The 13,164-nt window shown below is 38.2% G+C and overlaps 3 protein-coding genes across 3 annotated transcripts; all 3 read right to left on the bottom strand.

Annotated features, from left to right (window-relative positions):
- Nucleotides 1-1,089: 1,089 nt before the first annotated feature.
- LOC134099120 (N-formyl peptide receptor 2-like) lies at nucleotides 1,090-2,100 on the bottom strand. The gene has a single exon (XM_062551895.1). The coding sequence runs from the start codon at nucleotides 2,029-2,031 to the stop codon at nucleotides 1,090-1,092; it is 942 nt and encodes a 313-aa protein (XP_062407879.1). The 5' UTR covers nucleotides 2,032-2,100.
- A 4,350-nt stretch (nucleotides 2,101-6,450) lies between these two features.
- Nucleotides 6,451-7,461, bottom strand: LOC134099115 (N-formyl peptide receptor 2-like). Its single transcript, XM_062551880.1, has one exon. The coding sequence runs from the start codon at nucleotides 7,390-7,392 to the stop codon at nucleotides 6,451-6,453; it is 942 nt and encodes a 313-aa protein (XP_062407864.1). The 5' UTR covers nucleotides 7,393-7,461.
- A 4,354-nt stretch (nucleotides 7,462-11,815) lies between these two features.
- On the bottom strand, nucleotides 11,816-12,826 carry LOC134099111 (N-formyl peptide receptor 2-like). Its single transcript, XM_062551866.1, has one exon. The coding sequence runs from the start codon at nucleotides 12,755-12,757 to the stop codon at nucleotides 11,816-11,818; it is 942 nt and encodes a 313-aa protein (XP_062407850.1). The 5' UTR covers nucleotides 12,758-12,826.
- Between the last annotated feature and the right edge of the window lie 338 nt (nucleotides 12,827-13,164).

The raw sequence follows: 13,164 nt of genomic DNA, 5'->3' as shown, positions 1-13,164 counted from the left end.
TAAAGAGCAGTTAAAAACGAAATACTAAAGATAAAGATGTGCATGAGTGTACAGTAAATCTATCTGAGGATGAGTCTGTGCGTGCGTGTGTATACATTGCCTATAGAAAGTCATCATACCCCTTTGAAATAGTTACTTTTTTTGTCTTACAGTCTGAAATCAAAACCCATATAAAAATATTTTTACAGTTTTATTTACAAATTTAGCTGTGCAACATCAAAATTATGAAAAAAAACTAAAAGACAACAGTTCTGAAAATTAACAAAATAAAATGAAAAATTAGAATAACCGGTTTGGAAAAGTCATCTACCCCTGATTTAATACTTTGTAGAGCTTTCTTTTGCTTTCATTACATCCATCAATATGTTTTGGTTATGTCTATTAGCTTTGCACACCTAGATTGGGGAATATTTGCTCAATCTTCCTTGCAGAATTGTTCAAATTCAGTCTAATTCTGTGGGGAACGACGATGGACTGCTCTCTTCAATTCAATCACAGATTTTCTGTAGGATTTAAGGGGTAGGGCTCTGACTTGGCCACTCAAGGATATTCACCCTCCTATCCTTAAGCCACTGCTTTGTTCTTTTGGCAGTATGTTTAGGATCAATGTCATGTTGGAAAATGAATGACCTGCCCATCTTCAGCTGTGTGTGTGTGTGTGTGTGCGTGTGTGTGTGTGTGTGTGTGTGTGTGTGTGTGTCTGTGTACGTGTGTGTGCATGTGTGAGAGTGTATATGTCTGTGTGTGTTTGTGTGTGTGTATGTCTGTGTGTGAGTCTGTGTGTGTGCTTGTACTTTGAGGCAGTCAAGGTGCAACTAAGAAGTAAACAGCTCTGCTCATGTGACAATTTACTCAGAACATTTGACACTCCACACATTTCATTGAAACACTCTATTACTTCAACATTTACCGAAAGAGTATTGGGGAATTCCCCTGCCCTAGTAACAGTTTTAGAGCCTTATACATATGATTTCTTTTGTAGACAGTTGAAATGGGTTAATATGACTTCTGTAGAGAGTATTGCTAAGTCACATGAATGTGTAAGCAATGAGCCCCGAGAGGCCGTAGTTTACACTAGTTTTAGAACAGCTAAGGGGCTTTGTTAGGCACGACACGCAAGCCGATATCAAGAGCCTGATTTTGACATGGACAGCCTTCCTCTTGCAACGCATTTTCCATCCTTGAAAGAACAGACATCAGGCATTTATTCCTGAAGTCCTGACCCATGAATGAATATAAAATTGGGTTCATGAAACTGTTGACATAGGCTATGGTGATTGTTACTTGAATCCCTGTCTTCAACAGGGTAGGAGAATATAACACATGGTAGACTGACAGCAGCTGAAAGATGAACAAAGGAAGATAGCACATCACAAATGTTATTATGACAGCGGTCATCACCTTAAAGGGTTTGGAGGATCTCATAGTACGATTGGCTCTCAGCTTCAGCATAATAATAGAGTAGCAGATCACAATGACCATCAGAGGGACGGCAAGTCCAGATACAAAACAAATAAACACCACAATTTTACGAGAAAATGATGTGTAATCATCGATGCACATGGTATCATCTTTTATAGTCTGTGTGGTATAAAAAAATAGGAAGGGTAGAGCTAGCAGTGTAGAGACAGTCCAGACCAGGGTGATGATGGCAGAAGACTTCCTCAGAGTCCGGTGGTTCTGAGTCCACACAGGAAATACGACACACATGCAGCGGTCCACACTGATGACAAGCAGGAGGAAAATGCTGCTGTACAGGTTAAGGGGGAAGGCCACAGATACGAACTTACACATGAAATGTCCAAAATGCCAGTGTCCAGTTGCCATATAGACACCGTTGAAAGGGACAGTCGTGCAGAACAAGAAGTCAGACGCTGCCAAGCTCAGGTACCATGAGGAGTTGACCGTGCGTTTTGTCTTTACGCCAATGATCCAAATGACAAGGCCATTTCCCACAATGCCCAGAATGAAGATGATGATGTTTGATGTCAGGACAAAAACACACAGAGCATCACACAGTGCATCACGCATGGGACCAGCAGGTGGTCTAGTCTCATACTCATATTCATATTCATATTCAGATTCGTTAAATACATAGAATGTTTCATTTACTTTCTCCATGGTGTTTCAGTCCTGCAAAAAGACAGCAATGATGAATTTAGTTGTCTTTAACACCACATTGTTCAACACTTGCAGAAAATATATTTTTCTATTTTTTTTTTACTCCAATAGACCAGATTAATTTATTATAAAATATTTATGTATATCTATCATATTTGTTCAATTCCTATTCATCGAGGTACGATGAACAGAATATTTAATTTGCATCTTTATCCATGATGTTCATGTCTTGCAAACAGACAGCAATGATGAATTTAGTAGTCTTGAACACCACATTGTCCATCACTTTAGCAGTAGATACTTTTCTCATTAGAAAATCAGTTTCATTGAAAGTTTGGTTGCACTTTACTTGAAGGTGTCTACAGTACATAAGAGTGACATGACACTGTCATGAACATGTCATAAATATTATAAACAAGCCATAAACATTCATGACATTATGCTTCTGTCATTTAGTGTCATTCAGTTTTTGTAATGACAACAGTGCCATGCCACTCTTATAGATACCTTCAAGTAAAGTGTTCCCAAAAGTTTTCTACACACACACACACATATACTGTATATATACTGTATATATATATAATATTGTATATATAAACAACTTATCCAGTAGACTAGATTGAATTGATTATAACACAGTACAGCAAAATAATATAGTGTAAATCTCAGGGTATCCATGGTTATAGGTCAAAAGGGTGTAGATATTTAATTATAGGTCCTTTAAAATGTAATGTAAATAAAACAGGTTGAGACAATCTGATGGCATTTTGTACAAAAAAAACAACCACACAGATAGAACTTTTAGTGGAACACAATTTTACATAGTGCATTCCTGAGGTGATAAATACATTTTTAGCAGACTTAATCTATTAGATTACTTGATTGTAGTAAATCTGACATTTGTGTGTTTATCGATGTGAGATTTAATTCATACAGTATATGGAAGTGTTACCTTTCAGAAGATGCTTGCTTTGCTTCGGTCTCAATGCTCTGTGATGAGCAGTGTTTGCTTCTGTTGCTGACCTCTCCTTCCTCTATGCAAGATAAGCGCATATGGTTGAACATAGAAACATCCATATTAACCCTCTGTGATACGCATTATGATCTGAATGGGCAAAATAGATTGCAATGTTTTTCCTGCTTAGAAATAGTCACTTCAACAAATTTATTGAAGATTTTATATATATACTGTATATATATATATATATATATATATATATACTGTATATATATATATACACAATTTTATTTTTATAAAACCGTTGCCTGTGGGCAACATTACCATAATGGAAAACGAATGTCATTAGTTGCTGCTCTTTAATCAGCTGCCAATTAGACAATCACGGATGCCACAGACATTTCATTGGTGCCTGAATTCAGGCTCGGCCATGTATGATGTCAAGAAAAGCCATTCGCTATATTGCCTTTGAATGTATTTGATAATTTTCAGGCACAGATCATTTCCTGTCTATCAGCCCTGGGTCTGTTTTGACAGTAGTTTCTAGGCACTGCTACATCTGCCTTCATATCAGTGATATGCAATCTGTTTCACTGTAACGCAAAATGAAGTGTAGCAAGGAAGTGCAGTTGCATCTATATCACCATCTGGTCAAATGAACGTCACAACCAGTCACTATCATCTGTAGAGTTCCCAGCAGCTTAAGACACCACACGCAACATACACTACAGTGTAAACAGGATAATACAAAGCAAATCAACATAACTAAAGAGCAGTAAAAATGTGCATGAGTTTACAGTAGGCTACATGTAAATCCATTTTAGGATGAGAAACTGTGAGGGTCATTTTGCTGGTGTGAAGACTGGCGAATGTCATTAGTTGCTGCTCTTTAATCAGCTGCCAATGTGACAAATCACGGATGCCACAGACATTTCATTCCTTCAAGTTGTACGAAGCAGCTATCAGTTTCCATTGTAGGTGAACAATGTAGAAAAGGACAATCACTTTGGGCTTTCAGTAGTTTACCAGTCATGCCTTTAACCACATTCATATGGAAGAGTCAAGACATAGATTTCCATAATAATGCCCCAAAGGTTTGGTGTATAAAGACACTGAACCATAAAAACATTCTTTGTTTTTTTTCTATTTATTTATTTTTTAAACTCCTGTTTTGCCAGAGGTGATTTTTCCAGATAACCTATTCTTCCATGGCTTTGTAATATTTTTGTGATGGTCATTCACTGTATTAAATCTGGACACCTGAATGGTACCCAACTGATTCTGCAGTCTGATTAGTTTTGTTCTCTTAAGCAACAACACATATCAGTATGTCGGAAGTCTTCTTGCTATGCTGTGCTGCGCAATGGTTTTGAAAGACACAATCATTGTCTAAACGGCAGGGCAGTTATTCTGGAGAGGGTTAAAGTAGCCTGACCTACATGTATGGTCATTCCAATGCATGCCTCTGGTAAATATTACATTTGGCTACTTCAACCACAATTCAACATCTTCAACTTTAGTGAAATGTCGACATCATGCAATGCTACATTTTGACTCCAGCTGAGAAAAGAAGTTTGGTAGACAATGTGAAATGTAAGTAAATCATGAAAATCTACTCATTTTTTGTTTTTTGGATGGTCTCGATGCGGTCTCAACTCGGCAACTCGGTCCCCATTTGTCTCGCCTCTTCAAAGACTCGGTCTCAACTCAGTCTTGACCCTGTAACGACTGTCTCAACTTGGTCTTCTTAACATACGTGGTCTCGTCACATCACTAAGGCTATGCACGCAAAACCGAACTAGCAGACAGGACCAGCCACCTATTGCAGTTAGTTAATATGAAGATGAAGCACTGTAGTTGCACATTTTATTCTCAGAATCTTGCATCTCACATGGTCTGCAGGCCTGATAGAGTTCAGGCGTGGTGCCTGAATTCAGGCTTGAGCTCGGCCATGTATGATATCAAGAAAGGCTATTCGCTAAATTGCCTTTGAATGTATTTGATAATTTTCGGGCACAGATCATTTCCTGTCTATCAGCCCTGGGTCTGTTTTGACAGTAGTTTTTAGGCACTGCTACATCTGCCTTCATATCAGTGATATGCAATCTGTTTCACTGTAACACAAAATGAAGTGTAGCAAGGAAGTGCAGTTGCATCTATATCACCATCTGGTCAAATGAACGTCACAACCAGTCACTATCATCTGTAAGAGTTCCCAGCAGCTTAAGACACCACACGCAACATACACTACAGTTTAAACAGGATAATACAAAGCAAATCAACATAACTAAAGAGCAGTTAAAAACGAAATACTAAAGATAAAGATGTGCATGAGTGTACAGTAAATCTATCTGAGGATGAGTCTGTGCGTGCGTGTGTATACATTGCCTATAGAAAGTCATCATACCCCTTTGAAATAGTTACTTTTTTTGTCTTACAGTCTGAAATCAAAACCCATATAAAAATATTTTTACAGTTTTATTTACAAATTTAGCTGTGCAACATCAAAATTATGAAAAAAAACTAAAAGACAACAGTTCTGAAAATTAACAAAATAAAATGAAAAATTAGAATAACCGGTTTGGAAAAGTCATCTACCCCTGATTTAATACTTTGTAGAGCTTTCTTTTGCTTTCATTACATCCATCAATATGTTTTGGTTATGTCTATTAGCTTTGCACACCTAGATTGGGGAATATTTGCTCAATCTTCCTTGCAGAATTGTTCAAATTCAGTCTAATTCTGTGGGGAACGACGATGGACTGCTCTCTTCAATTCAATCACAGATTTTCTGTAGGATTTAAGGGGTAGGGCTCTGACTTGGCCACTCAAGGATATTCACCCTCCTATCCTTAAGCCACTGCTTTGTTCTTTTGGCAGTATGTTTAGGATCAATGTCATGTTGGAAAATGAATGACCTGCCCATCTTCAGCTGTGTGTGTGTGTGTGCGTGTGTGTGTGTGTGTGTGTGTGTGTGTGTGTCTGTGTACGTGTGTGTGCATGTGTGAGAGTGTATATGTCTGTGTGTGTTTGTGTATGTGTATGTCTGTGTGTGAGTCTGTGTGTGTGCTTGTACTTTGAGGCAGTCAAGGTGCAACTAAGAAGTAAACAGCTCTGCTCATGTGACAATTTACTCAGAACATTTGACACTCCACACATTTCATTGAAACACTCTATTACTTCAACATTTACCGAAAGAGTATTGGGGAATTCCCCTGCCCTAGTAACAGTTTTAGAGCCTTATACATATGATTTCTTTTGTAGACAGTTGAAATGGGTTAATATGACTTCTGTAGAGAGTATTGCTAAGTCACATGAATGTGTAAGCAATGAGCCCCGAGAGGCCGTAGTTTACACTAGTTTTAGAACAGCTAAGGGGCTTTGTTAGGCACGACACGCAAGCCGATATCAAGAGCCTGATTTTGACATGGACAGCCTTCCTCTTGCAACGCATTTTCCATCCTTGAAAGAACAGACATCAGGCATTTATTCCTGAAGTCCTGACCCATGAATGAATATAAAATTGGGTTCATGAAACTGTTGACATAGGCTATGGTGATTGTTACTTGAATCCCTGTCTTCAACAGGGTAGGAGAATATAACACATGGTAGACTGACAGCAGCTGAAAGATGAACAAAGGAAGATAGCACATCACAAATGTTATTATGACAGCGGTCATCACCTTAAAGGGTTTGGAGGATCTCATAGTACGATTGGCTCTCAACTTCAGCATAATAATAGAGTAGCAGATCACAATGACCATCAGAGGGACGGCAAGTCCAGATACAAAACAAATAAACACCACAATTTTACGAGAAAATGATGTGTAATCATCGATGCACATGGTATCATCTTTTATAGTCTGTGTGGTATAAAAAAATAGGAAGGGTAGAGCTAGCAGTGTAGAGACAGTCCAGACCAGGGTGATGATGGCAGAAGACTTCCTCAGAGTCCGGTGGTTCTGAGTCCACACAGGAAATACGACACACATGCAGCGGTCCACACTGATGACAAGCAGGAGGAAAATGCTGCTGTACAGGTTAAGGGGGAAGGCCACAGATACGAACTTACACATGAAATGTCCAAAATGCCAGTGTCCAGTTGCCATATAGACACCGTTGAAAGGGACAGTCGTGCAGAACAAGAAGTCAGACGCTGCCAAGCTCAGGTACCATGAGGAGTTGACCGTGCGTTTTGTCTTTACGCCAATGATCCAAATGACAAGGCCATTTCCCACAATGCCCAGAATGAAGATGATGATGTTTGATGTCAGGACAAAAACACACAGAGCATCACACAGTGCATCACGCATGGGACCAGCAGGTGGTCTAGTCTCATACTCATATTCATATTCATATTCAGATTCGTTAAATACATAGAATGTTTCATTTACTTTCTCCATGGTGTTTCAGTCCTGCAAAAAGACAGCAATGATGAATTTAGTTGTCTTTAACACCACATTGTTCAACACTTGCAGAAAATATATTTTTCTATTTTTTTTTTACTCCAATAGACCAGATTAATTTATTATAAAATATTTATGTATATCTATCATATTTGTTCAATTCCTATTCATCGAGGTACGATGAACAGAATATTTAATTTGCATCTTTATCCATGATGTTCATGTCTTGCAAACAGACAGCAATGATGAATTTAGTAGTCTTGAACACCACATTGTCCATCACTTTAGCAGTAGATACTTTTCTCATTAGAAAATCAGTTTCATTGAAAGTTTGGTTGCACTTTACTTGAAGGTGTCTACAGTACATAAGAGTGACATGACACTGTCATGAACATGTCATAAATATTATAAACAAGCCATAAACATTCATGACATTATGCTTCTGTCATTTAGTGTCATTCAGTTTTTGTAATGACAACAGTGCCATGCCACTCTTATAGATACCTTCAAGTAAAGTGTTCCCAAAAGTTTTCTACACACACACACACATATACTGTATATATACTGTATATATATATAATACTGTATATATAAACAACTTATCCAGTAGACTAGATTGAATTGATTATAACACAGTACAGCAAAATAATATAGTGTAAATCTCAGGGTATCCATGGTTATAGGTCAAAAGGGTGTAGATATTTAATTATAGGTCCTTTAAAATGTAATGTAAATAAAACAGGTTGAGACAATCTGATGGCATTTTGTACAAAAAAAACAACCACACAGATAGAACTTTTAGTGGAACACAATTTTACATAGTGCATTCCTGAGGTGATAAATACATTTTTAGCAGACTTAATCTATTAGATTACTTGATTGTAGTAAATCTGACATTTGTGTGTTTATCGATGTGAGATTTAATTCATACAGTATATGGAAGTGTTACCTTTCAGAAGATGCTTGCTTTGCTTCGGTCTCAATGCTCTGTGATGAGCAGTGTTTGCTTCTGTTGCTGACCTCTCCTTCCTCTATGCAAGATAAGCGCATATGGTTGAACATAGAAACATCCATATTAACCCTCTGTGATACGCATTATGATCTGAATGGGCAAAATAGATTGCAATGTTTTTCCTGCTTAGAAATAGTCACTTCAACAAATTTATTGAAGATTTTATATATATACTGTATATATATATATATATATATATATATATACTGTATATATATATATACACAATTTTATTTTTATAAAACCGTTGCCTGTGGGCAACATTACCATAATGGAAAACGAATGTCATTAGTTGCTGCTCTTTAATCAGCTGCCAATTAGACAATCACGGATGCCACAGACATTTCATTGGTGCCTGAATTCAGGCTCGGCCATGTATGATGTCAAGAAAAGCCATTCGCTATATTGCCTTTGAATGTATTTGATAATTTTCAGGCACAGATCATTTCCTGTCTATCAGCCCTGGGTCTGTTTTGACAGTAGTTTCTAGGCACTGCTACATCTGCCTTCATATCAGTGATATGCAATCTGTTTCACTGTAACGCAAAATGAAGTGTAGCAAGGAAGTGCAGTTGCATCTATATCACCATCTGGTCAAATGAACGTCACAACCAGTCACTATCATCTGTAGAGTTCCCAGCAGCTTAAGACACCACACGCAACATACACTACAGTGTAAACAGGATAATACAAAGCAAATCAACATAACTAAAGAGCAGTAAAAATGTGCATGAGTTTACAGTAGGCTACATGTAAATCCATTTTAGGATGAGAAACTGTGAGGGTCATTTTGCTGGTGTGAAGACTGGCGAATGTCATTAGTTGCTGCTCTTTAATCAGCTGCCAATGTGACAAATCACGGATGCCACAGACATTTCATTCCTTCAAGTTGTACGAAGCAGCTATCAGTTTCCATTGTAGGTGAACAATGTAGAAAAGGACAATCACTTTGGGCTTTCAGTAGTTTACCAGTCATGCCTTTAACCACATTCATATGGAAGAGTCAAGACATAGATTTCCATAATAATGCCCCAAAGGTTTGGTGTATAAAGACACTGAACCATAAAAACATTCTTTGTTTTTTTTCTATTTATTTATTTTTTAAACTCCTGTTTTGCCAGAGGTGATTTTTCCAGATAACCTATTCTTCCATGGCTTTGTAATATTTTTGTGATGGTCATTCACTGTATTAAATCTGGACACCTGAATGGTACCCAACTGATTCTGCAGTCTGATTAGTTTTGTTCTCTTAAGCAACAACACATATCAGTATGTCGGAAGTCTTCTTGCTATGCTGTGCTGCGCAATGGTTTTGAAAGACACAATCATTGTCTAAACGGCAGGGCAGTTATTCTGGAGAGGGTTAAAGTAGCCTGACCTACATGTATGGTCATTCCAATGCATGCCTCTGGTAAATATTACATTTGGCTACTTCAACCACAATTCAACATCTTCAACTTTAGTGAAATGTCGACATCATGCAATGCTACATTTTGACTCCAGCTGAGAAAAGAAGTTTGGTAGACAATGTGAAATGTAAGTAAATCATGAAAATCTACTCATTTTTTGTTTTTTGGATGGTCTCGATGCGGTCTCAACTCGGCAACTCGGTCCCCATTTGTCTCGCCTCTTCAAAGACTCGGTCTCAACTCAGTCTTGACCCTGTAACGACTGTCTCAACTTGGTCTTCTTAACATACGTGGTCTCGTCACATCACTAAGGCTATGCACGCAAAACCGAACTAGCAGACAGGACCAGCCACCTATTGCAGTTAGTTAATATGAAGATGAAGCACTGTAGTTGCACATTTTATTCTCAGAATCTTGCATCTCACATGGTCTGCAGGCCTGATAGAGTTCAGGCGTGGTGCCTGAATTCAGGCTTGAGCTCGGCCATGTATGATATCAAGAAAGGCTATTCGCTAAATTGCCTTTGAATGTATTTGATAATTTTCGGGCACAGATCATTTCCTGTCTATCAGCCCTGGGTCTGTTTTGACAGTAGTTTTTAGGCACTGCTACATCTGCCTTCATATCAGTGATATGCAATCTGTTTCACTGTAACACAAAATGAAGTGTAGCAAGGAAGTGCAGTTGCATCTATATCACCATCTGGTCAAATGAACGTCACAACCAGTCACTATCATCTGTAAGAGTTCCCAGCAGCTTAAGACACCACACGCAACATACACTACAGTTTAAACAGGATAATACAAAGCAAATCAACATAACTAAAGAGCAGTTAAAAACGAAATACTAAAGATAAAGATGTGCATGAGTGTACAGTAAATCTATCTGAGGATGAGTCTGTGCGTGCGTGTGTATACATTGCCTATAGAAAGTCATCATACCCCTTTGAAATAGTTACTTTTTTTGTCTTACAGTCTGAAATCAAAACCCATATAAAAATATTTTTACAGTTTTATTTACAAATTTAGCTGTGCAACATCAAAATTATGAAAAAAAACTAAAAGACAACAGTTCTGAAAATTAACAAAATAAAATGAAAAATTAGAATAACCGGTTTGGAAAAGTCATCTACCCCTGATTTAATACTTTGTAGAGCTTTCTTTTGCTTTCATTACATCCATCAATATGTTTTGGTTATGTCTATTAGCTTTGCACACCTAGATTGGGGAATATTTGCTCAATCTTCCTTGCAGAATTGTTCAAATTCAGTCTAATTCTGTGGGGAACGACGATGGACTGCTCTCTTCAATTCAATCACAGATTTTCTGTAGGATTTAAGGGGTAGGGCTCTGACTTGGCCACTCAAGGATATTCACCCTCCTATCCTTAAGCCACTGCTTTGTTCTTTTGGCAGTATGTTTAGGATCAATGTCATGTTGGAAAATGAATGACCTGCCCATCTTCAGCTGTGTGTGTGTGTGTGTGCGTGTGTGTGTGTGTGTGTGTGTGTGTGTGTGTGTCTGTGTACGTGTGTGTGCATGTGTGAGAGTGTATATGTCTGTGTGTGTTTGTGTGTGTGTATGTCTGTGTGTGAGTCTGTGTGTGTGCTTGTACTTTGAGGCAGTCAAGGTGCAACTAAGAAGTAAACAGCTCTGCTCATGTGACAATTTACTCAGAACATTTGACACTCCACACATTTCATTGAAACACTCTATTACTTCAACATTTACCGAAAGAGTATTGGGGAATTCCCCTGCCCTAGTAACAGTTTTAGAGCCTTATACATATGATTTCTTTTGTAGACAGTTGAAATGGGTTAATATGACTTCTGTAGAGAGTATTGCTAAGTCACATGAATGTGTAAGCAATGAGCCCCGAGAGGCCGTAGTTTACACTAGTTTTAGAACAGCTAAGGGGCTTTGTTAGGCACGACACGCAAGCCGATATCAAGAGCCTGATTTTGACATGGACAGCCTTCCTCTTGCAACGCATTTTCCATCCTTGAAAGAACAGACATCAGGCATTTATTCCTGAAGTCCTGACCCATGAATGAATATAAAATTGGGTTCATGAAACTGTTGACATAGGCTATGGTGATTGTTACTTGAATCCCTGTCTTCAACAGGGTAGGAGAATATAACACATGGTAGACTGACAGCAGCTGAAAGATGAACAAAGGAAGATAGCACATCACAAATGTTATTATGACAGCGGTCATCACCTTAAAGGGTTTGGAGGATCTCATAGTACGATTGGCTCTCAGCTTCAGCATAATAATAGAGTAGCAGATCACAATGACCATCAGAGGGACGGCAAGTCCAGATACAAAACAAATAAACACCACAATTTTACGAGAAAATGATGTGTAATCATCGATGCACATGGTATCATCTTTTATAGTCTGTGTGGTATAAAAAAATAGGAAGGGTAGAGCTAGCAGTGTAGAGACAGTCCAGACCAGGGTGATGATGGCAGAAGACTTCCTCAGAGTCCGGTGGTTCTGAGTCCACACAGGAAATACGACACACATGCAGCGGTCCACACTGATGACAAGCAGGAGGAAAATGCTGCTGTACAGGTTAAGGGGGAAGGCCACAGATACGAACTTACACATGAAATGTCCAAAATGCCAGTGTCCAGTTGCCATATAGACACCGTTGAAAGGGACAGTCGTGCAGAACAAGAAGTCAGACGCTGCCAAGCTCAGGTACCATGAGGAGTTGACCGTGCGTTTTGTCTTTACGCCAATGATCCAAATGACAAGGCCATTTCCCACAATGCCCAGAATGAAGATGATGATGTTTGATGTCAGGACAAAAACACACAGAGCATCACACAGTGCATCACGCATGGGACCAGCAGGTGGTCTAGTCTCATACTCATATTCATATTCATATTCAGATTCGTTAAATACATAGAATGTTTCATTTACTTTCTCCATGGTGTTTCAGTCCTGCAAAAAGACAGCAATGATGAATTTAGTTGTCTTTAACACCACATTGTTCAACACTTGCAGAAAATATATTTTTCTATTTTTTTTTTACTCCAATAGACCAGATTAATTTATTATAAAATATTTATGTATATCTATCATATTTGTTCAATTCCTATTCATCGAGGTACGATGAACAGAATATTTAATTTGCATCTTTATCCATGATGTTCATGTCTTGCAAACAGACAGCAATGATGAATTTAGTAGTCTTGAACACCACATTGTCCATCACTTTAGCAGTAGATACTTTTCTCATTAGAAAA

This window comes from Sardina pilchardus, chromosome 2 (assembly GCF_963854185.1).
Source record: "Sardina pilchardus chromosome 2, fSarPil1.1, whole genome shotgun sequence".
NCBI lineage: Eukaryota > Metazoa > Chordata > Actinopteri > Clupeiformes > Clupeidae > Sardina > Sardina pilchardus.
The sequence above is the reverse complement of the archived record's forward strand: the minus strand, read 5'-3'. Positions and strand labels throughout refer to the sequence as shown.